The 26,818-nt window shown below is 36.3% G+C and overlaps 2 protein-coding genes across 13 annotated transcripts in view; one reads left to right on the forward strand and one right to left on the reverse strand.

The window, feature by feature from the left end:
• Nucleotides 1-26,818, reverse strand: part of LOC131439242 (uncharacterized) — a 684,657-nt gene that overhangs the window by 267,274 nt on the left and 390,565 nt on the right. The window lies entirely within an intron of this gene.
• On the forward strand, nucleotides 22,787-26,704 carry LOC131439286 (uncharacterized). Its single transcript, XM_058610123.1, has 3 exons — nucleotides 22,787-23,283; nucleotides 23,357-23,566; nucleotides 23,624-26,704. Exons 2-3 carry the CDS (start codon nucleotides 23,438-23,440, stop codon nucleotides 25,115-25,117), a joined length of 1,623 nt encoding a protein of 540 aa, XP_058466106.1. The 5' UTR covers nucleotides 22,787-23,283; nucleotides 23,357-23,437; the 3' UTR covers nucleotides 25,118-26,704.

Here is a 26,818-nt window from a genome sequence, read left to right on the forward strand (position 1 = left end):
AACCGCACGGGGCTCCGACGCCGATTGTTCTCCGATCGATGTTTTGGGGTCGTGAGCCGGGTTGATTTTATCGAAACCGCTTATTATTTTGCAATGGCTGGAAGGCGAACGCTGGTCTCTCAGAGTATGATACCGCAGGCACATTCCTCATTGCAGATCTGTCACCCGTAAAAAATTCGGGAGTATTTCAGAGCACACCTCACTCACTCGGTTGCAATTGTATAAAATAATTGTGATGTTATATCTGATCATACCGGACCACTGATAAAATTTTATTATAGGTGAGACCGGAGAGAAAATGGCCACTCGTAATAATTCCAACACTAAAAGTCACCTCCTATCCGCTAAGCCCTCTGCAATTCATTTCATTAGACATACCGTCTACTCAGTAGCCGGTGAGTGCTAAAATGTTGAGTTTCTCGTCAAAAGTAAAATTTTCTATTTCCAGAATATTTTGACTGTAGAATAATATACAAATCATATTCAATTAGTGTTTTCACTTAATTATGATGCGCTAAATCGAATGGTGCTAGTTGTGTTTATGTTAAAATAATTTTTGTTTCTGTTATGAAACGAAGCGGAGCATAGTGGTCCGAAATCGAACAAAGACGGTCAAAAGTCTGTACCGACTTCCACTGATTTTTAAGAGCATACGTGTCTCCGAAGAAGTTTCCAACATTATATGACACTTTTTTTAAAATGACATTTTATTTTTTACTATCTCCTTATAGTTCCAATTTCAAAATGAAACAAAAAATATTTCGACGAATTTATTTTCTAATTTCGTTTTGAAGAAACATTTCAAGTATTTTTGATGAAAATGTAAATTATGTAATAAATGTATTTTTTTAGATATATTCGTTTATTTTATAAACCTTTTTTAATCCACCTAGTGGTGTAATGATGCCTTTCTCATATTGCTTATGTTTTCAAAAACATCACTAGAAGATTCTGTCAAGATTTGTTTACAAACTTGAATAAAATCAAAAACTTTCTTTGGCAAAAACTGCCATCACCTTTTCGATTTGTAAACAGTTATGTCAAGTTAATATAGATTTAAATGTGGCAACCCTGCACGCTATACAAAATTGAACAAAGCACACTGTGCGCTAGGCAGGTGCGTTTTCTTCTTTTTCCGCACCAGCACGTACCGATGCGTACCGATTTTGCATCATTTTGTATTACAGTTTGAAAGTTTTGATACTCATTGCCCTATAATTTTGGAACCGGCAGTCGGATCAGGATGAAATTGCACAGTATCTTTTAAGACACTCAGAGCTTTAATTTGAATCATGATTTGTGAAAATCGGTTCAACCGTTGCGGAGAAACTGAAATGTGATCCGGTTTTGGAGCTTTTCTTCACTATTACCAATGCGTTTGGAAGCAGAAACCGGGTACTAGTAGTCTACGCAATTGAATGTTTTTGAGATCGGATGTTCACTTTTTGAGTTAACATATACAAAGTTTTATATCAAAATTTTCAGTTTTTCGACAACATCTGTCACAATTGATCTTGAAAACAGAATATGTTTTTGGACTTAGATTCCGCACGATAATAGCTATCCAACAAGTTTTGGATTATTAAAATCCATTCATTATTAACGGAGATATCGATATTTTTGTTTATGCGACTTTTCGCCTTATTCCAGTAGTAGGAGTTTTTCGAGCAGGATGATAAAACGATGTTTCGGAGCAAAGTGAAACACGATTTTCAGTACTGTTTTATGCAATTGTTTCTTAGCACCCAAAAGACTATGCACAGCACCCTTTTTCATGACGTTTCGATTTAGCACGGTTCTTTCTTGGCAACATAATCATTCGAACATGGCATATGTATTAGAAAGATGGTCGTATTTCCAAATTCAAAACAATTTTTTATTAATATTGATTTATAGTGCTTGCAGCAATAATTGCTGGAAGTACACAGCTTCCGACACCCTAATGCCATTCGATGAAGATCGTCGAGGTAAGCAAATTTGTGTTTGAAAAATACTTCATTAATTTTTCTTGGACATGGCTTAACTGATTTCTGCAAATTTAGACTCATACGAACAGTCCTATGCTTCCATATATGGTTTCTGAATTTCATTAGGATGATCTGACGTCTGGTTTCGGAACCACAGGATGATATTTGTCATGAAATTAAAATAATGTCACTCATTTTGCTCGTAGATGGCTGAACCGTCCATCTAATATTCAAATGAAAGATCTAAAGATCCCAAAAATAACGAGACTTCCGGTCCAGGAGATACAGGGTGATTAGTGAAAAAGTTTCACAAGTCAACGACTAAATAGACTTATTTCAATTTTACCGGTATTCGGTTTTCGATATCGGAAGGTACCCAAAAATTCTATGTGGAATGTACTACGATTCCTCTAAAATGAATCTAAATAAATTACACTGATTTTCAAAAATTTCGATTCTAATGGAATGGTTAGCAATCCATTAGGCGAATTTGACTGACTTCGGCTACACCGTTTTCTGAATTCCGTGACCAAAAGTATCGGGAATAAAGAAGTTAAAAGAAGGCCAAAACGAACTTAATAAACATTTGTTAATTCAAATTAAAACATATTTATGGTCCCATACAATATTGATGAATTTTGTCCGATTCCGACCTCCAATATTGAAATTACAGGGTGACGAGGTTTCGAAATTCAAACCGTGATAGAAGATGACGATACCAAAAAATCTTCAACGTTGGGCTCAAAACTATTTTCAATTTAATCGTCAGACCAATACAAAAAACTTGCGGATTGATAAAAAAGGTATCATCTCACTGCTAGGTTGATTAGGCATGTATTTTCTCTAGAAATCACTTCGATTCTTTACAAGACTTTTGCGCCTCCTTAGACATTTGTCCGATGGGCAGGAGACAATTTTCAATTATATTCCCACTATGAACCAAATTTTTGCGCTTCTCATTTTGTTTACTTTTTGACAATGAACAATACTAAAAAAAATCTAAGTGGAAACTCGATGAAACGTTTTTTAGGCCTTTTCAAAGTTAGTTTCAATTCAATCCGGAAAATTATCAAAAGTTTAACACATATTTAAATTTTATATTTTTTACTCTTTTTTATTCATGACTTCTGGTTAGTCAGTAATTTTGACTTTTTTCGGTTTTTTAACGATATCAAACTAACTAGAGATTATAAGAGGAGAAAAAATATGAAATTATAGAGCCATAGTACTCAAGGAAGAGCAAGGATGTGAAGAATAAAGTGCGGAAAAGTGAGACGTGACAAGGGTCATTTAAGTAAGCAGAAGGCTTCTCGTATCTAAACTTTTACCTTCTACCAGAGGAGTCGAACTTAGGCATCTTAGCGATACGAGTCATCCGAGTCTCTGATATGTCAGAAAGTAAAGGCAAAGGTCGTTTGCCATTTACTGTCCGAACCGGTAAAAGTAAATGCCTAAGTTCGACTCCTTTGGTAGAAGGTAAAAGTTTAGATACGAGAAGCCTTCTGCTTACTTAAATGACCCTTGTCACGTCTCACTTTTCCGCACTTTATTCTTCACATCCTTGCTCTTCCTTGAGTACTATAGCTCTATAATTTCATATTCTTTCTCCTCTTATAATCTCTAGTTAGTTTGATATCGTTTGAAAAACGAAAAAAACACATATTTAAAAACAGAAAAATTTCATCATAAAATGATTGAAAAAGTACATAACTTTACGAAGAGATTTCATGTTTAAACGTGTAAATCAGTTGAGTTATCGCGAAGTAACATGATATTGATGATCGTGCGATGCTTAATGATAAAGTGAGTTACAAAGAGAGCAGACGCGTGACCACCAACCAGGGATGTCAGGTCATTTTTCCAAAAATCAAGTCAAAAACCTGTCTGTGCAAAATCTGTGCACGTTTTCGTGCCATAATAGCTGAGCAGAATCATTTTGATGAGCAAAGAAAAAAAGATCTCCCTATTTCCAGTTTTTGGTGTTAAACTGTGATCGATTTTCAAAAATCGGTGGAAATCTGTGATTAATTGCAGAATCTGTGAAAATCTGTGATCATTTTCAGAAATCTGTAAAAATCCGTGCAGAAAGTTGAAAATCTGTGAAACACTGAATTTGAACCTGGCATCCCTGCCACCAACCATGCATGGTTTCACCATGGCCTTAGTGAAAATGAGTGACACGAATAAGATATTCTCATTGGAAAATTGAATTGCACCAAAATATTTTTTTTGACACTTTTGACCAGCTTTTTGTATGTACTTGTACAATATTTTATTATATATTGGTTATTGAAATTTTTTCGTTTTCCTAATGTGTGTTGAACTTTTGATAGTTTTTCAGATTTTTTATAATTAAAACTAACTTTGAAAAGACCTAAAAACAGTTCCCTTCGATTTTTTGCTATAGTATTAGGAATATCTTTTGCCATAAGTGTTGAAAAAGTCAACTGCATTAAGCTGCATATTTCGCTACGACGAAAGGTTTTGTCTAAGGTAAAAAGAGGTAAAAAATTGTATAACTTTGACAGGAAAGAATGAACCTATGCACGATCTTAATCAAAAATATGGGATTTTATATTTTCTTCAATTATTTCAAATAAAGTATACATAAAAAAATTACTCGAAACATGTTACACTCAGAAAAATCCTCACTTCAATGCTAAGTGAGAACGTATGTGATTTTTATCCATAGAACTTTTCTTGTAATACTTATGTGAAGTATAGATAGCACAGAATGAACTCATGAACTCTTAGCACAGACTAACAGACATGACAGTATGAGTAAATTCTTATAAAAATAATTTTTCGTTATGCACTAGTTCCACCTATATTGTACTGCGCGAACTATTTACTATCTGTACACCCCTTGTGTTATGTACAAGTTTTTTTTACTAGTTGGTTTCCCCTCGTTTGTCAACACCGATCAGCTGCTTGCAGGGATGCCTGATTTCATCAAAATATTTGAAAATGAATCGTCACAATAAATTATTGGATAGCGTTGATAATATATTTAACATTTTCGCGATGTTGGAAGGTAACCATTTATTTGACTCAACGTTGTTCATCTAGACTATTTTTATTGTGTTGGTAGTTTTCACCCGAAATTAAGTGGCGGCAGACCAGAAGCAAGTAAATATTGTAACAAAACGGGTTCGATTTTGTATTGCGTTGGAGGATGAGAAGTAGGCACAATTATGTGTATAGTTTTGGCAATATGTATTAAATCTGTATCCTGCATGAAATTCGCATGGACGTATACAAATCAATACATTACAGGTAATTCTGTATGAATGGCAACTCTGTTGGTAAATGAAAAAAATAAACAAAGTCTAGATGACAGACAGGATGTTTTTGATAGAGTAACGTGGCGCCATCATGACACATGTGAGTACTGTCTCAAATAAAGGAATATTCGAAATGACCGTTAAAATGATTGAAGAATCTAATTTGAGTGTCCTGTCTGTTAGTCTGTGCTCTTAGTCCACATTTATATCACGTAATATCTACGTCACTTTTTTCGTAGATTGTATAGAATACTTTTGTGAAATTTATACAAAGCTCATTTAAATTGTGCTGTAAAATTTATTTCATCTGAACTTACTTTTTACCAGAATTTTACTTAATCGTCACATTATTTTCATGTAATTGTTACTATAAAGTTCTATATTGAATATTTATAATATATATTGGTATTAAAAACTAATAGATTACATAGTCTGTTGGACATAACATTAGGATAAATTTTGTTCGCACGCAGATATTCTGAAAATTTAACTTTTAAATTCGTTTCTGTTGAATAACTTGCGAAAAATATCAAAAATACAGAATGCATTGTTCTAAATACTTTCTCCGGAGCATCTAAATGAAGCAAACATTGTTCCCTTTAAGGAATGCATTCAGCTGGAACTAGTAGTTTAAGATGTGATTGATGTGCTGGAACACAATCTAGAGGTTTTGCCTCCGCTGGAACACAATCTAGAGGTTTTGAACTCCGCTGTAGAAAAAATCAAAATTGAATTGAATTTCAGTTTCGTATTTTTGGAGCATAGAATTCGCGTAATGTCAATTGGTCATACAAATAAGTTGTTGAAGATTGGGCCAGGTCACTAAATGGTACATTCGCTTATAAATTATACTTCTGCTTGGTACTAATATTAGATCTGAGAGTATAATAAAAATTAGCTAGACTTCATAGCTGTCGATAAAATCAATGAGCAATTATTTACCCTAAAATCACTGTGATAAATACCGTAGAAGGGTCAAAAGGGATTTGGCCTATGTTGTTTGTTCTAGGTTTTTCAACTGACGCCATATTGCGAGCACAAAATAAACATGACAAAATGAATTCAAGTAAGTGTGTGACACATAAAATATATGTGACAACAGCAATTATTCTGACATATGGTTCATTTCATAATCAATCATGATCCCCTGGTTGTTAAGAAGATCACGTAAACTCCGACGACAAAGCCATTTTTGGAATCTACGTGTTTTTTCATATAAGGTTAACGTGTGGATTTTTTTAAAGTGTATGATTATAAAACTGATTTTAATGGGGTTGCCATGAAAAATGGTTTGTATTTCCGATCTAGACTTTTGGTATTTTGGTCAAAAAAGATTTATTTTTAATAGTTCTACAACTTTATGGAAGAAACCATTTCTTATCTCTTCAAGAAAAAAAGTTATAATTATATTTTTTGTCAAATTAGGCCATGAATAATTAGTGATGGAATCAGATTAAGCGGTATATGTTTGTAAATAATTTCTCAAAAGGAACTATATGTATTAAAGGAACGGTTTGGTAGCTACTGAATCAAATTGAACGTTTTTATCGATTTTTGCGGTGTGGTAAGAATGGTCACTAGATTCGTTCTGCGTCGTAAATTTATTGTAAAACTTGCGGCTCAATACGCAAAAAAACAAAAACTTGGTGATTTTATGAATCACTTATGAATTATTTTATGTAATCGATGGTCACAAATATTGAATCTTGTCTACCCATAAATAAAGGGTGATTATTTTAGCGGTATAAAAAACTCGAAAAATTTAAGAAAATTGATGAAATCTATATTGGAATCGATAGAACGATCAATATAATTTAATGTTTGAAGATGATTTCATGCAAATGTTGTCCGCGGTTTCGCTTTAGATGGCCTATGTGCAAGGTCCAAGTTTGGCACACTTCCTCCAACATATCTGTCGGTATTGCACGAATATCACCAGCCCATAATCAGCACCAAATAGTGACTTTATTGAGATGCATTGGTAGCTCTTGCAATGCTTCTGGCTGGTCTTAACTCCGGATGCGGCAATTTTGCCTGTTGACGTATCCATTCAACCAGAAATTAGCTTCGTTGCTGAACAAAATTTTTCGATAAAAAAGTGGATCTTCCTTCAACTTTGCCAGCGTCTATTCATGATTAAATTGTAGACCAAACGACGATTCATGATTAAATTATACACCAAACTGAACAAGTTTGCCAATGACACTAGCCACGATTCACGCGTGATCTGTCAAAAAACAGTGTTGCCAAAAAGATATCAGCTTTCACCCTTTAATTAAACATCATCTTAATAATTTACCTTGATTCTGAGTTTGTGCACTTCATCAAAATGATCCCGATGGGCTGCGATGTTGTTATGGAAAGTATATACAGATTTTGCACAGACTGATTTTTGGCTCATTGGTTGGCAACGATTGACTAACGCTTCCATTGAGTCGGTTCAATTTCCTGTGACTTAGTTTGTCTTGTGTGCAAAAAATTACAATTAACTAAACATGTTTCTATTTGGTTTTGGTTTCTATAAAAATTTCTATTTCTTCCGACTCTTTCAAACACCGACCACCCAATGTTGGTCCGTTTCTATGAAGGGTGGGTGCTTTTAGTTTGCCAATGCAGCTCGTCCAGCACTCGGTTTACAACTATTCTACAAAACCGGAACTATCTCGGTTCACTGCAGAAGGCAATTTGCCAGAACCCCGAACAGGCAACACAGGCCAACCTCCCACATGTTCCAGTCTTACATTGGCACTACGAATACTAAAACCTATTCAAGCATGTAATAAACATTTTATCACCTCATTAGAAATTGGACTTGTTTTGCACCGAATGCTACAACAAAACCCAATAGCCGGGAAATACGACGCTCGTTCCTCACCATCTTTATACGTTTCAGCACAGCCCGCCTTCCGGTCGAACAATACAATTAGGTGCCGACTTCCTATTGCTTTGTTTCGTACGCACACATACGAGAAAGCGGAGAGATTCAGCCGGCACGGCATGCATGTGCGAGTTCAGAAGGTCTGCGGCATCCATTGCATCCATTCCTATAGATGCTATTCGAATGCTTGGTTTCCTTTTATCCCAGAACATGTAGGCAATCCGAGTTCTGTTTTCTTGGTCATTTGCTGTTCTCTTTTTGGAAATGAAAAAACCCAACGGCTTCCAGCTTGTCTCGTCGAGTAGGATAAAATCGAGGAAACCGAACGACAACAGCGATGACAACGGGGGATGGGGAGCTTCGGATGCTTCCAGATTCGAATCATTTCAAGAGGAATTGTTTTGTGGCTGCTGCCGACAATGCGCTTCTGCCGACGTGCAGCACTTGTTGTTTTGTGCAACGCCTACTATAATAACACCACTACCACCACCACCACCACCATTGCAGTCGACACCAGTTGGCGCTGATGTTGCTCTTTTGTCGGATCCGATCTTCCAGGGAGATATTTGTACATTCACAACAGGGACTAAGTCTTTTCTGGTTAATCGTATGTCAAGTGTCATTTGGCAGTTTAATCACAGACTAACAGACAGGACACTCAAATTTGATTCTTCAATCATTTTAACGGTCATTTCGAATATTCCATTATTTGGGACAGTACTCACATGTGTCATGATGGCGCCACGTTACCCTATCAAAAACATCATGTCTGTCATCTAGACTGTCTTTATTTTTTTCATTTACCAACAGAGTTGCCATTCATACAGAATTACCTGTAATGTATTGTTTTGTATACGTCCATGCGAATTTCATGCAGGATACAGATTTAATACATATTGCCAAAGATAAACTGAAGATTACAATGTTCCATACGTTTCATTGAAAAATGTTGGGTCAGTAATCGTGAACCAGTTGGTTCAGTAATAATGTAATTTTATTGACCCTCCGTTAACAAGCGTCGACTAGTTCCGACAAAATGCCATGGAAACAATACAAGTTAGAAAGGAAGCACACATATGTTTACATTCAGCATATAATGATTTCTTGCCACAACTGATGCTTCATGGGATGAGGCTATAACAAACTAAATAAATTCTAGACAATGGTTCTAAGTAGTTTTCACTTTCTTATTCTAAGAATCACTGATATAAAGCGAAATTTCTCAATATCGTTCATACTGTAACTTGATATTTTTCCAAACATAAACAATCATTGTCATAGTTACGACGCATCTAGTGATCAGACACTTGTTGTTTTGCTTCAAAATACTCAAATTGACAGTGAACCGAGCTCATCGAGGGGTCCTATTCAAATGATACCTAAGAAATCGCAGACTACTCTATCTTGAGTTTATCTTTGATATTGCCTAAACTATATACATAATTGCGCCTACTTCTCATCCTCCAACTCAATAAAAAATCGAACCCGTTTTGTTACAATATTTACTTGCTTCTGGTCTGCCGCCACTTAATTTCGGGTGAAAACTACCAACACAATAAAAAATAGTCTAGATGAACAAATTTGAGTCGAATAAATGGTTACCCTCCAACATCAAGAAAAAGTTAAATATATTATCAACGTAATCCAATAAATCATTGTGACGATTCATTTTCAAATATTTTGATGAAATCAGGCATCCCTGCAAGCAGCTGATCGGTGTTGACAAACGAGGGGAAACCAACTAGTAAAAAAACTTTTACATAACACAAGGGGTGTACAGATAGTAAATAGTTCGCGCAGTACAATATAGGTGGAACTAGTGCATCACGAAAAATAATTTTTATTAGAATTTACTCATACTGTCATGTCTGTTAGTCTGTGGTTTAATTGTCTATTTGGTCAGCTTCGTGAAGAGTGTGAGATCTGCTATTACCATTCTTCATGCAGCAAGGAGCTCAAACGGTAGAACGAAATATGAATGCTCAAATCAATTACGGCAATAGATACAGTGGTTTTGGTTATTATTCATTTTTTCGTTTATTGACCAACGAGCTTCATAGCCTGAACCATCTGTGTAAAAAAGCGACCATAAAAAAATTCCGTTAAAACTAAAAAAAATATAGAGAGATAAAAAGAAAAATGCGGTTGAAAGCTTATGGAACTGAATTTGTATGATTTGAATGTGATAAGTTTAAGATATTAGGTGTAATAAGTAATCAATTCCTTGATATTTTTCCGTAAGTTTTCCTTTTCGTACCAACAATCAGTAAGAAATGGAGATAATTTTCATAAATTTGGATGGTGTGAATGGATGGTTATTTTTTGAACATGTGCGTGTCATGTCGCCTATGCGTTTTGGCCTGAATACGACTTACTATACTATGGGGCACCGTTACAAATTTACCCTGTACAAGAATGGGTAGACCTTAATGGCGAATATCTTTTGTTGTATTTAAGGTAGCAACATAACTTTTTCTCCATACCATCCGAAATATGTTCAGCAACCTATGATAAAATTGTCAATAGTTTAATACCGTTTTCGTTTTTGAACCTAGACGCGGGCTACTCTGACTCCGAGTAAAACGAACACGTGGTACGCGCCCTAAACAACAACTCATGAAAAAAGAAAAAATAAACAAACTCGGCTGGATGCGTGGTGCGACCCGAGAAAATTTTCAGAGCGAAACTACGCGATTGGAGTCCGATCTAGAGCGACCTCAGGTTGCTAAAACAAACATATCAAACGTTGTTTGGGCGACTCTGGGTCAGCTTTCGGGCTGCTCTGATCAATAAACGAAAACGGTATAAGATAACCTCAAGTATCTCAAAATTTAATATTTAGTATGAACGAGCATTAAATTGGAAATCAATGTCAAAATAGGGTGCGCAAAATGTCAACTGCATTAATAGAACGAATCATCGAACAAAGCGTATGGTGCAAAACCGAAACATAAAAATACGTAATATTTCCAGTGTTATTTATCTGTACGTTGGAAAATATTAATCGTCAATAAGTCGTAATTTGATGTACAATTCTGGAAGCGAAACAGTAAAACTATGATCAATTGTCTACATATATTCGGAAGTGTGAAAGAAGCAGCAGTTTTATTCGTTTTCACATTCTCCAGTTGTGTCTGTGACATTACTCACTCAGCTTTTTATTTTTATCGTGAATGTAGATAAAAATAAAAATTATAACTAATCGCCTCGAAATAAGTGCAGTTTGTGTAAGAGTTGCATGATTTATAAAGATTATTTTAGTAATCGTCATCTAGGTGTAAATTAGAATCACTGAAAATAAAACAAGAAATTTCTGAAAATGGTACAAAAAATTCATTTTACCTTCTCCTTTGCTGCATTTTGAAATTCATTTGATGTCAATAAATACAGGTAGAACATCAAAATGACGGTCATGAAATGTTGCTTAATTTAAATTACACATAACCTAAAATGTAGCAAAGTGCTGAATCAAAAGTGTGATCGTGAGTGCAACTGTTTAGAACCAGAGATGCCAGGTCATTTTTTCAATAATCTGTGGTCAAATCCAAAACCTGTCTGTGAAAATCTGTGACCGTTTTCCGTACCCCAATAGCAGTTCAAAATCAAATTTGGTGAGCAAAAAAAAAAAAGGTCTCACTACCAACACGCTGTAACTTTTTGGTGCTAAACTGTACTCGATTTCCAAAATCTGTGAAAATCAGTGATTTATTCAAGAATCTGTGAAAATCTGTGATCATTTTCAAAAATCTGTGAAAATCTGTGTCAGTTTTAAAATCTATGCAGAAAACTCAAAATCTGTGAAACACAGATTAATCTGTGAACCTGACATCCCTGTTTAGAACAGATAGAACTATGAACGAAAACACGGTTCTGTTTTTTTCTTTGTTTCTTTTCTGCTCGTTGTCAAATTCGTAAGCAGGGTTACCAGTAATGCAGATATTCAAGAAAGCTGTCAATTTCTTTTCGGCAACCATGTTTGTGCTGAAAAGAGTGTGGTAAAGAGAGTGTGTCAAAAGTTCAGCTTTGGAAGCAATCTGCAATATTTCAAAAACATCAAAAGATAGCCGCAAAGTCGCAATTATAGCGAAACTGTCGTTCGCATCGATTTAACCCTTTCGTGACCACAAACCAAAAAATAATTTTTTTGAATTCACCGTTAAATGATAATGTTTTTATAATCAGAATAATTATGCAATAATACTTTGTACCAATCGACGTTTTTGTCTTCAAAACCTCGTGCTTCACTCGAAGCCAGGCGCTTATGCAAAGGAGTGTATCAAAGATTCAAACACCCTCCCAAACCCAAAAAAATATGAAAACTTTTCTCTATAAATATATAAGCCAATTATAAAATGAATACGATTTTATAACTAAAAATGTTTCATTTTATCATATACATACTTCCATTCGTATGTGATTAAAATTGATCATCATGTTCTGAAACACCGCCCGAACAAACTTTCTGGGTACACGCCTGCTCGAAACATTATCAATATTAACTATAAACTACTCTAAAAATTCAGTTGGATTTGACAGATACATATTTGTTTATTTTTTTTAGTGTACAAACAAATAATTTGTCGTTAGAGAAAATTACCTTTTAAATTTGTAATTGTCTTTAATCCACCAGACGATTTGTTCCTTTATTCGCTTTAATACGTGATATAACAAAGCTGAAAACTTCAGTACAACAGAGAGCGAAGAGGTCAAAACAACTGTCCAACTTCTGGCAGAAATGGAAGGTAAAATTTTCACGTGTGCATACGAGAAATCCTCCAATGCAATTGTTGAATTGCATTGCATGGCGAGTCAAAACAAATAAGAAGCCCAACGCAATATTAAAAGTCTGTAAATTTGACGATTGTATATAAAGATTAAAAAAAACTGTAAAAATTGCAAAGTCTGCTTACAAAAGAAATCGGAAAATTTACATACAAATCTGCAACCTAGCACCAGTGATTCTGACGCTCATTATTATTTCGCCCATGCACAAAACTACACGCTACCAAAAAACTACCCTATATTAAGCACCCCGCTTGTGAGGAATTCTGGCAACCGTCAGAAAGCTGACTGTATTCCGGCTGCTGTCAAAATTGTCCAGGCGAAATTGCGTCATTATCTCGCCGTACGTGTCTTGTTTATTTCCCTCCTCCTTCTTTTTTATTTTTTTTATTCGACTTCATTTGATATTCGTCAATCCCGCATGTACATACAAGAAACGAATCTTGAGACGAGGTAAATAAGATTAAGGAGCAAAACACTTGCACGCGTATGAGTAATGCCAACAATGTGTGCGTAAAAACAAATTCCGGCGCTTCTTTACCTGATTTTACTCAATAAATCTTCCATGTGGTTGATAAATAAACCAATCGGTTCATACTGCTTAAAATCGCAATTCAGGAAAAGCGAAAATCTTAGTCTAAAACTGCTCGAGAACAATTATTTCAGTTTCAGTTTACTTCCACTGATCCATTTGATTAGCAACAAACACATTCCTATATGGATTTCCTCTTGCAGAAATTATTGCAATATAAAGATTTACGTACCTTCTATAAGTAAATCCGGAAAAAAGAAACCTTTAATTTAACACGCGAAAGGCAATGGGTATGGAATGTTGTCGTAAAACTATTTATTTTTCCGAAAAACTGCTTTTGTAACAGAAAATAATTGGTTTTGTTTATTCTGTGTAGGGCAATCTAATACAAATGTATTGAAGCAGTGTTGCTAACTTTTTTATTATGGAATTAAAATCTACATTCATAAAATGTAAGCAATTTTCCATCAAACGTTGGTGAAAAATTGATCAAAACTGATATTTCATCCAAGATGTTAGGCTTGACATTCATTTGAGAATAAATTATTATGAAAAAAGATTATTTGAAACTCAATCGTGCAATCCACTTTGATAAACTCGGTGCACTGCATATATGAACACATAGATCTATGGCATACGTACCAAATAAAATGTACGTAATACACAAATTACCAACACAAGTTAACTTGGTTTACTCTTGATCCTTAAATTATGGGTATGTTTGGTAGTGAGAAAGCAATGTTATTGGCAATAACATTTTCCATAATCAGTATATATGAAGGACAATAACTTATTGCCTTTCATATGTACTTTTAATTGAAAAAATAGAACCAAGACAATAAAAATGTAGAACCGATTCAAAACGGTTCTGCCAATCTTGTACGGTAAGAATCCTACAGAAAAAGAACCCTAATAACCGCTAGGCGAGATTTTCTACCGGAAACGGTTGTTGCATTGTTGCCCGACTTTTGCCGGAATTCTGGCAGAATTCCGGCAAAAATGGCTGGCAGACATAGCCAGCCGTCTGGGGGGAAATCTGCCCGCCGCGTGCAAGTGGGACTTTTCATCCAATAGAAAGGTTGTGCGCAGAGTTGCCATGATATTTTTTCAAAAATCTGTTTCTGACTAACTTATCTGGATTTGTCTGTCTCCAACTATGTAGAAGGAAATTTTGACCGGGCTTCATTTTCCGTGAGCAAAAAAAGGTCTCACCACCTATCGTCCAACGCGGCTGGTGAGATCTGACAAAATCTGGGAAAATTTGTAAAATCTGACAAAATATCTGGTTAGTTAGAGTGTCTTCGCGAATAAGAAATTTTGAATAAAAACAATACATTATCAATGTTTTTTTTTACAGGTGGCTAAGCGAGAAAAATTTGGCATTTGCCAGATAAATCTGACAACCTGGCAAGTAACGTTACCAGGTAGACCGACTTCTCGGTATTTATACAGATTTTTTCACCTCTATACTATTAGATTGAATGGACATGAGAAAAGGTTGTTGCGAAACCTTTTTTTCTCGCCTAAATGAGTCTTGGTGATATTTTCCTGGTACTTATGTAGAAGACATTTTGATACCGATATGCTACAGATAGATTTTTGCGTTAAATGACATCTAGTTTTTTTTTTGATTATTTGTATCCAAAACTCAAAGTCAATAAAAGTTTTCTGTAATCTTGTTAGCCTTTTTTGATTGAGTTTCTCCTCTAGTTTGACAGTTTAAGCGTGCGAAATATGGTAGCCTGAGTTAAATGTTCATCCCGAAGCCAAGTGTGTACGAATATCCGGGATACAATTTCGGAATAAATTATTCATAACGATTTAAGCCCTCTATTCAAACGGAAAACTCACTTCCAGGCAGCTGGGTTTCTAAATCATGAACGTCGGTGATGTGAGCACATTTCTTAGCACAATGAACCACCGGAGCCGTACCAGACGGTTTGTACCACGAACTTAAAACTTCCAGTCATTATAAACGAAAGTTTACCACATAACTCTTCGCAGTCAGAGGAGCACTTTCGAGTGAGTCACATCGAGTGAGGGTGATGCAAATCCTTGCCTAAACCCAGCAGTTATCGCAGTATCTGGAATTCATCCCTTCCACTAGTTTTCCTGCCAACGTATTGTGTGATATTGTAGCAGGCGTCAGACGCTTCGAGAACACGAAAATAAAGAGCGAGAACTAGAACGATACAACTTGGACAAAACTCCCACCCGACTTACGGTTCGACCACCCATCGCAACAATTTCGTATGGCGCCATATTTTCCAACGAGCGATGGGGAAGGCGTATGTGACCTTGATGTTTTTCCGTAGGCTTCTCCACCCTTCACTGTCGTTGTCAGTCCTGGGTCCATTCGGTACCAAGGAACGTAGCGGTGCGGATCGTGGGAAAGTACCCAGTGGGTAAGGAGCCGGTAAATAGCACAACAACTACTTCGGATGCTGTCGTTTTGTTCCTGGTAACGAAGCATGCATCACAAAGGGGGCTGAGGGAAATCGTGCCAAGAAGAAACCAAAGAGTTAAAAGTTTTACCTCTGGTCCCCACCGTCGCTCGGCAATGGGTACGAAAGGTTGAAAATATCATAAAGTGAAAAGGTTAAGTATGTTCACCGATGGCACTGATTGAAGCGTGGGACATGCGCGGGTAAGCGTGGTAACGGGAGTACCACCACCTACTTGTAACTGGCAATGGCAATCCGTACCGTGGGAGCCGTTCTTTTTTCTCTCGCTCTTAGCGGAATGTCGGTATGAGATATGATGACTATCTCTCTGGTCGAACGTATCCTTTCGAAGGCCCGAATTTCCAAGGACCGAACAAATGCTGGGAAAGCGGAAATGTCACCGAGTAACCGTTTGATCCCAAACGAGGCTGCATCTTGGGTTTATTATAATGGATACTGTACAATGTTCTTAGGCATTAAGGGCCAAATAGACGAAAATCGAGTTGGTTCAAGCACTAAACGCTGAAATTTATTCTCCCACAATAGGTTTAGAATATGCCTTTGCGAAACGTTCAGTCTTCACGATAGTAGTTTTCGCACTTCTGTAGGGAGCAATACGCAGGTCATCTGAATTGCCTGGTCATAAAAAGTAGTTATTTATTAGCTGGAAACGTCCAACAAACTACTTGGAAACATGGTTTCTTAAATGTAAGGGTTGAATGTAGAACAAAACAAAAGCAGATATAGTCTTTCAAGCAGTTTACGTTGGTGTTCGCACATGGTTAGAATATTTTTCTTATTCATGTGAAGAACGACTTTAATGTTTAATCCTAGAACGCTCTTGTTGGGTACATTATGTACCTCAGGAAAATTTAATTGAAAAGGGACTTTTGACGTAATTTGAGGGTTTGTCTTACAAAAGAATTGTTTTCATAGTGAATTTGACTAAACAAATATTATTATAGAAGCTTCTTCGAGAAAGGTTGCATGAGAAGGCCGACATCTTTAAGATGTCGTACGGCGGTGCGTACACTATTTTGCATGAACATTTATCTATGAGGAAGCTGTTATCGAAGCGTTTGCTAACAATGGATCCAAAAGGACAACGACAACTATGGCGATTGCATTAAAATTGAGAATTAACATGTGATACTTGAAACGTATTTTAGAATACTGATTGATTAGTTAAATCTATTATAAATTATTATTGTACCAATATTTGCTTCAACTTTAACATAAATAAATGTTGTTACTGTTTGTTTTGCTTATTTGAATTTTACGTAGGGTAACGGCTCCCCATTTCATCTGAGCTCCTATTTCCATCTCATTCCTTCACTTCACCTGCACTGTGCACAGAGATGCCAGATATTTTCATAGAAAATATGTATCTGCTCTATCTATTTTCACTAATAAAATGAATCAGTTCAAATTGGTTTAAAATTTTAATATAAATGTTTATCAGTATTCATCATCAAATATTTGCACAAAAGATTTCCATTTTAACATGTGATTTGTCCGTTTATTAATAAACGTTTAAAGAAGTACTGCAATCAAATACTAACAGATACTCAGAGAGAAAAGTCTAACTTTTTACTTCTCACTTTTTATGAACCTTTACAAATCTGTATTAAATTTAGAAAGTCTGTATAAATACAATTGTAACAATTCTTTTTTTTTGTGTTTTTTAAGTTCTTCAAATTAACTGCACAGTAAAATCAAATTTTTTGCAAGTGACTTTCAGACAAAAAAAAATATCGATCAACAAACTGACTAAAGAAAAGTTTGCTACTGTTTTTTTGCAAATGCGATTTTCACTGAAACTGTTCTCCCATGTATCAGTATCAGTTGTGAAAAGTTCACTGGCGCACATTCCTCTCGATGATGTTTAGAAATCGTTCGCACATTGAATCACATCTTCTAATTTTTCATCTTCACGAAACCTTCAAAATATTAATTTTATTGAGATTTTAATTTCAAACAATACTTTACAAAACATGTGAACTATTTGAAGCATTGAGACTCGGTTTTAGAGATATCACCGTAGCTAAGGAAAAAAGATCGAGTTGTTCTATGTAAATGTTCTCTAACGATTAGCAAGCGCCTTATGTTAATATCGACTAGTACATATGTTTCACAAGGATTCGTTTTAGAACCATGACCAAACGTAATTGATTTCCAACTACATTTATTTCTCCCGAACTGAAGTGACTCTCACAAATCCTCAGGATTCGGAAAATTTGCACCGCCACAGGTAATAGCACATTTCAATTTAGAAATTATTTGAACTGTCACTTTAAGCAATACTTTTTTCTTAATCCATGGTATTCAATACCCTAATCACTGGAAACTCAGTTTTACCACACTTTCACTGATAATTCAAGCAAGAGGAAAAAAATCAAAGTATATCGTGTGCATCCCATATTAGACTGCATACAAAAGTTAATACAATCAAACCACACTGGTGTCAAAAGTTAATTCCGTTAAGCCCCAATAGAAGTATAACTCTAGTCTTGTATCTTCTTTGAAACCAGTAATTTGAATTGTTTTTGAATAAGAAAAGAAATTTATGGTTTATCATAGTATCGTTTCATGATGTTGGTGCAACCGTATGAAAAAAGATGTGAACACTGCTTAAACACAACATTTGACAGCGAACTAGAACCAAAGAACTAAAAATTTCGGCTTCAAGCCAATTGTATGCAGATAACAATCGTGCCACCAGGGTGGTCCGCTGCAGACCAACCCTAGACCTTCATTCTGAATGACACGATCGACTTGTAAACTTTCACACATTCCATACAGGGTACGGCACTCGAAGTGTAACCAATTGAAAAGGTTATAAATTCAGTTTGGAAAATTACTTTTACTTAATTCAAAGTACAAAATGTGTAAAAATAATACAAAATTCCGAATCAATTCACTTTTGCTCGATATGACCACCTTTTGCCTTGACTTGATGACTTGAGAGAGCGAAGGAGTTGCTTCGTTTGGCCGAAAGCGGTCAATTTCCGAACATTGTATTTTCTGACGAGAAAATTTTTCCAATTGAGCAATTCGTAAACTCTCAAAACGATAGGGTTTACTTGACCGACCGTTCATACGAGAATTTGAGTCATCGATTGGCCACCAGGAGGCAGCTCCCGCAACAGATAATGGTTTGGGCCGCTGTAACCGCAGATGGGCGCTCTCCAATCGTTTCCATCGAGCCTGGCGTCAAGGTAAATGCGACATATTATCGGGAAAGTATTCTGGTGGTTGCTTTGAAGCCGTGGGCAGACAAACATTTCGGTGGCAGACCATGGACGTTTCAGCAGGACTCGGCACCGTCCCACAAAGCTCGAATGAACCAAGAATGGCTGAAAAACAACGTTCCGAACTTCATCACGTCCACACAATGGCTCTCGAATTCACCAGATGCGAATCCAATGGATTATTAGAGCAAAGTCCGAACTAAAAGATACACCAGTCTCGAGGCGCTGAAAAAAGTTATTGTCCGCGAGTGGGCCAAAATACCTGCAAGTCACATTCGTCCAAACGAAGCAACTCCTTCGCTCTCTCAAGTCATCAAGTCAAGGCATAAGGTGGTCATATCGAGCAAAAGTGAATTGATTCTGAATTTTGTATTATTTTTACACATTTTGTACTTTGAATTAAGTAAAAGTAATTTTTCAAACTGAATTTATGGCCTTTTTAATTGGTTACACTTCGAGTGCCGGACCCTGTAGAAATCCGACAACACCAATAATGACATGCAGACGGCGCTTCGATCGGTTAACAGGTTGACATAGTTGAATTTTGGGGCGGTAAATTCTCAGTTTCGCGGATCAATATTATTCAATACATATCACTCTCACTTGTCACACCTGCATTATCACTATTTCAACCAAATTTATAACTATACGTATCAAACAACACATTGAAATTATACTGTTTTGACAGCAGCACCAAGACACCGCATCGCACTCCCAGTGATGCCAACTCTCCTCTAATATTACTAATGATATTACTGCAGGGTGGTAGAAAACGTGTTGTCAGAATCGTCGGTTACAATGTAGTTTGATATTGCATATTTTGTTTTTTGGATCATCTTTTTAAAATTATTAATATCAATAGGATTTAAGTACAACTTGTTTCACTGGATGATACAAAGAGAAAGCCTGAAATCACGAAGTGTGATATGGACGAGAAAAATTGATTATGTATGTTGTATTTGAGAATATCACCAAATTTTTGGATCTGTTTGTTAGTATTTTTCTCGAAATGGATATGCTGACCAAATTTTTGGATCTGTTTGTTAGTATTTTTCTCGAAATGGATATGCTGAGTACTTAGCTAAAGTGTACTCAAAAGCTGCAAAAATTAATAACCTAAAAATAAGAGTTTTAGAAAAAAAATTAATAAACTGTTTCAACTTAACGGTTTCTTTCAAACAAGCATCTGATCAAAAGTAATCCAGAGCTATATTTTTGACTGATATAACATTTGTCTGTTTTCAAATGATAAATAAGTACATGTTATAAGGAAGAAAGAATGAATAATTATCTCTACTGGCAACAATGCCTCCGAAGAATGTATTATTTATAACAGGGAGCAACCAGGATACGAAGAGAAATATTTTGCTGGAAAAAGAAACCAGTTGTCTGGTCCTGTCGTAGGTTTGAATTTTGTTCATTTCCGGTTCGAGAGACATTATCTTATATGTGACGTAACCGACAAATCCTAGTGTTTTAAATCCCCTTAAATTTTGTGGAAATGAAAGAATCGTTAGAAATCTTCTATTAGGTTATTTGATAAGTTCACAATACTAATGCCCGAGCATAGAATACTATTTAAATGGCAAGACAAAGGCATTATCACGCCACTAGATGGATAAGCAGGGTTTCAACCTGAAAAAAAAAATCTACAAGAAATGGCATAATTCCAACTCCACAAGGTAGAAACCCTCCTTAATCATGGCATTACCTGAAAAACAGTTTCGTGCTTTTCTTGCTGCTTGCAAAGTATAAAGAACTTCTGATAACTTGCAAGTTCAGAACAAATTCTTAATGAACATTTTCGCTGCCTGAAAGTTGAACTTAGAAGCAGTTTGCGAAGAATTTGCGTCGTGTGAGCGTTCAAGTCTGGATAATCACTTAAAAACGGACTCCTTAGAATATTATTCATTAACTTTGTGAGCTGTTTCAGGACATCGTGCCTTTTTCTTCTGGATCCTCTGTTTTGTCGCTCACCTTGCATTAACAATGGGAACAACATTAATTAATACGCAATTTTCTATATTCTTGCCTCGAAGATTTTTCGTGAAATTTCTACTACAATCAAGTATCATGCTCATTCGTCGTTTGAACAGAGTTTTTAACAAAAAATTATCTCAAACGCGTTTAAAAATACAGCACATCTGAGCTTTTTGCAATGTTTGTACTGTTGATCTGAATTAAATGGTAATTAGTTTGTTCCACCCATCAATGTTGTCAAATAATTTTATTACAGCTTTGTTAAAAACAATTTTACTCTAGCTAGTACTAAACACAAATCTAATTTGAAAATCTACCAAATATTATTAAGTTATTCTTTTCTACTTTCCTTTGATTGATTTGCTTTTCAATTTTTTTCGACAATACGACTTACTTTACTATGGGGTGCCTTTTCAAAATTTACCCTCTGAGAGAGTGATAAGTTTTTGATCGTGAATATCTCTTGTTGTATCTAACGAATCAGCATAATTTTTGATACATGCCATCGGAAATATTATCACAATTTTATGATAAAATTCTCAGTTGTGTAACATAATCTCAAAAAGTTCAAAATTAAACTTTTCTGAAATGTTTGGTATAAACGAGTATCAAAGAGGATAATTCATAAGACGCGTTTGCCTTTCTCGTATTTTGAAAGCTCATAGCTAATAGATCTGTGGAAGGATTTATATAATCTAACTACCAATAGAATCGAAATTTTTCAACTTAAACGTGTATAGCAAAAGCATTGAAGTATTTTAATAGTACACTATTGAAAACCCTATCTCATTTGACCCTTGTCAACACCAGCCAATCAGAACGCGTTCTGAAGAAGAGAACAAAATATCTGCTGCTGTACAACAAATCGTTCGAGAAAAATGTTCCGAAAAGTGGTGAATATCGTAGTGAGTTCCTAACAAAAATTCAATCAGTTTGGATTCTATCGCCACTGTGAGCAGATGTATTGTGTGTCGTTTGAAAAGCTAGTTTCGCTTCCGACAAGAGCGATTACGTCACATCTGCTAATCGTTTCCTTTGGTGAAAAATCAACGAAAAGGGGACAACGGTGGAGACCATCACACAAAATCAGCCGTTCTAATGGCTCTAAAAGTTTTCTGAAGAACTATTAGGATTTGTTGTTCGCAAATCGAAAAGAAATATCCTCAGTTTAGTGCAAATCTAAAACAGTTTGGTTAGATTTTTGCACTTTTCGCTGTGTGAAATTCACAGTAATCGAGATCAAGTGAAGCCTTCTTTGTTTTTGCGAAAAATGTGGAAAAGGGGAATGCTTGCATAATTCATACAATTGATCAACTAATTGATATTCGGAAGTGTTAAGGAACATGTCAGTTGTTTTGATATTCACGACATCCAATTATGTCTCTGACATTACCCAACCGCCTTTTTAGTTAACATTCAAATCAGGCTATTGTACCAATAATCATCTTATTAATAGTTTACTAGTCAAATTGTTTTGCCGATTACTCGACTTTCAATCAACGAATTGTGATAAAATCGAACACGATATCTTTACTTCTACTCAAAAAAACAATAGCGCAGAAAAATAATGGTTCGATACTGTTGTTATAGCGACGCGAAATCTTGAAGCGAATGCACCTATTTTCATCTTACCCTCAAAGTCAATCTGTGGAACAGAGACAGCTGATCACACTTCAACTAATGGTATTCGTATATGAGATGACTACTTAACACGTTGACTGCCAACTACGAGATAACTCGTATATTCCGTTCTTTGCTAGGACGCCGACTACGAGTTATCTCGTACTGTGTTTACTTGCCATTGTCGCGTAGCTACGCTTAAACTCCTAGCATATCAGTGCTAATATGGATAGATGGCTTCTGGGAAGAGAACAAAAAATCAATGTTCTATGCTTTTTGATGATTACTAGGTAATATAATTATAGTCTTTAATAATATAAAATGATTAAATGCAATTGGCTTTTTAGACCGGAATTCTGAGAATGGTCGTGGCAGTCAACGTGTTAAGCCGTTACCCTACTACCAATACTCAATCAAGCCAAACATCACCTAACTAAGCCTACCTGTAGGCGATTACGAATAAAATCGCACTTTCTAACGAAAAAAAAAACTAAACGAGTGTGCGAGTGTCCAGTAGTATGCAGTGTAAGTCAGAACATAGGCGAGTAAGTATCTCGTCAAGTGAATAATCATTTTTCGTCTGACATCTGTTTGGTAAATTATCTCATCTATCTTTAGACTTAATTGTTCATGGGATTCGACAAAACAAAACTTTGAGTTGATAATTCGCGACAGTATCGATTCAGCAGTGTCGCTAGTATGACGAAATTGGTTGAAAAATACGTGTTCTACGGGGGTGCCACGGAAGAGAGTGTGGAATCCGATTGCCTGTCGCTAGGAGAGCTCATCATAAAACGATTGCGTGCAAATGGAGACGATGTTGTATTCGTAAGTAAATCGAGTAATTTTGTATGTAAATAAGTTCGAAGAATTCTTCACTTACAGACAGATGCTATCACCGGAGATTCATATAGCTGTAGTGACATATTGGAGCAATCAGTTCGGTTAGCGAATAGGTTTGATCGGATTGGAATTAAGCAAAATGACGTCATTGCGATCATGAGCGAGAACAGAATCGAACATGCCATAGTGTCTTTCGCGGCAATCTACATGGGTGCAATACCACTTCTGTTGAATCCGGCATACACTGCCGCAGAACTCGAACACATACTAAAAATATCTATTCCTAAAGTGATCTTTGTATCTACAACTGGGATAGAAACCTTGCAGTCAATGTCAACAAAGATTCCGTCTATCAAAATTATCGTATTGATGGGATCCGATGATGCACCAAACCAAAGCGTCACTCTGTTCAAGGATCTTTTCGATCGCAACAACGCTGAATTCTTCACTCCTCAGCCTGTGAATTTGAAAGACCAAGTAGCCTTAATGGTTCTTTCGTCTGGAACAACAGGATTTCCCAAAGTTGTCCAATTAACCCACTTCAACCTGATGGCAGTTTTGGCGCATATTCGCGAGATTTTGAAATACGCTCAGATGCCTTCAACATCTCGTGGTCTTGCAATTCTTCCATTTTATCACAGCTACGGTTACATGATGCTTTTCAGTGCCTTCTGTAGTAAGCTAAAAATTGTAAGTCTACCAAAATTCGAACCAAAATTGTTCCTATCTACTATTCAAAAGTACAAAATCACCGGAGCGGGATTGGCACCGCCGTCGATGATGTTTCTAGCCGAACATCCCTTGGTCGATGAATATGATCTTAGTTCCCTCGAGATGGTCGGCTGTGATTTTGCCCCTCTTAGTAAAGAAATCGAGGACATAGTCCTGAAACGACTACCGAATGTGAAAAAAATCCGCTCAGGCTACGGGATGAGTGAGTCTACGCTCGGTGTGCTCACGAGAATGTCCGGTAAAGGCGGTAGTGTTGGTCGTGTGAATCGTATGTGTAGGGTAAAAGTGACAGATGTGGACACCGGAAGAACACTTGGGCCGAACCAAGTGGGCGAAATCTGTGTTAAAGGACCGATGGTTATGAAAGGTTATTTGAACAACGAAAAAGAAACTCGATCGGTCATCGATGCAGACGGTTGGCTGCACACAGGAGATACCGGGTATTTTGATGAGGATGAGGATTTTTTCATTGTAGATCGTATCAAAGATTTAATCAAGTATAAGGGCTTCCAGGTTCCTCCAGCTGAGGTAGAGGCAGTTCTACTTTTGAACGAGGGAATCAAGGATACTGCAGTGGTTGGTGTACCGGATGAAGCTAGCGGCGAGCTTCCGTTAGCGTTCGTGGTTCTTCAGCCAGGGGTGAAGCTAAGCGAGGAAGGAATTAAAACATGGGTTGCGAATCGTTTATCCAAGGAAAAACATTTAAACGGAGGGGTACGATTCATCGCTGAAATACCTAAAACAGCATGTGGAAAAATTTTGCGCCGTGAGTTGCGTGATATGGCGAGCAAGTCAAAGCTGTAACAGGTTTTTCAGTTGAGAACGACTTAAGGACTATTCACACATTTCAGTTCCGTGACGGTTCAGTGAAAGTGCCTTCAGTGTTCTTTTTTCATCGGAACCCTTCCGTTCCGTTTCCGTTCTGGCACAGCCAATGCAATGACATACCGACTTCAGTGAAAATAAAAAATATCGGGGACGACGAATTTGAGTTTGCCGGACGGACGCTACACTGACGGCGAGCTGCATTGAAACGGCACGGTGCCGGATAGGTGTGAATGCGCGCATAGAAAACGAATGAAATAATATCAGTATCCGTGCACGGTGTCGTGCCGGCACTGAACCGGACCGGATATGTGTGAATAGTCCTTTAATCTGTTGATGATTACTTCTATCGCATTTTCCTGTTCAGTATTTTTTATGTCGTTTTCTTAGGCCCAGCCTAAACCAAAAAACTTATATAAACCACCCTGTTTCAAAAGGCTATAAGTTTCCGGTCCACAATTTCTCCACCTTAACTTAGAGTGCAATGCATTTACTTAATAATCAGCTATAGTATATCAAAAAGTAAAAAGAAAGAATTTGAAATAATCGTCTCCGAAGACTGACAATAATCATATTTTTTCCGAGTGAACAATTCCAGGGGGGCGAAGGCGGCACTCGCCTCGGGTGCAACTCGGGGGGCGCCAAACCAATCCTGTGGCCTTTTTTTTACTCGTTCAAGTCATATTTCCGGAGAGGAAGTTCAGCTTTTATTTTTGCTCACTAAACCAATAATGGGGGCGACAAATCTTATTTTTCCCCGGGTGTCAAATTTCCTCTGTACGCCACTGATTTGTGAGAAAATATTTGTTGTTGGGAAAAAAATGTAAGTCATGCAACTTTTTTTTCGCGAAACCTTCAGTGCACGAACTAGCCGTAGTAATTAGGAGCAATACCTGAAGAATTGGAATGAGTCGATTCTTAAGTTTTTGAGATATAAGACTCACCGAAAAAAAAGTGTTTTGCGACAGAGATTGTACAATTTTCCACATATAACAAAAAACATGCTTTTTCTCAAACATAACAAAATATATGGGGCATTCCACGCAACATCAGCCACACAAATTTTTTTTTCATATAACATTTTTTTTCGGTGCAGAACTCGAAAATATTCGGCACGTTTTTTTATTTCAATATGAAACGTGGAATTATCGAGATATGATTTTTTGAAATTTCGCGTTTACAAAAAAAAAACCTTTTTTCAACAGCCTATACTGTAAAATCGAATAAAGATACAAAAATTCGTTCAAGACATGAAATGTGCGTCTTTTCTTTAGCTTTCAAATAATCAATTCCATAAAACAACCTTTAAAGTTAATTCAATGAAAAAGTTAAAAATTATTAAACAAATAAAACGCGCGCGGAGTGTACCGCAGTGCAACTCGCTCGAACGCGGGCTTAACTTGTCGACACATGTCGCGCCACAGATGGAATCCTAACTTTGACAGTTTATTGTTGGCAACATTTCAATTAAGATCACGGTGTAAAAATTAATTTATAAATCAAAAACAGTCGTTGCGACGAGTTTCTTCTTCCCTTCTTGAGAAATTCGATTTTTTTGCAAACAAATGATGGTTTTCATGTTTGATTATTTTTTATTTTTTAATGATTAAATAAATTTTTAACTTTTTTCATTGAATTACTTTAAAGGTTATTGCTTATTTGAAAACTAAGGCAAAGACG

This window comes from Malaya genurostris, chromosome 1 (genome assembly GCF_030247185.1).
Source record: "Malaya genurostris strain Urasoe2022 chromosome 1, Malgen_1.1, whole genome shotgun sequence".
Lineage (NCBI taxonomy): Eukaryota > Metazoa > Arthropoda > Insecta > Diptera > Culicidae > Malaya > Malaya genurostris.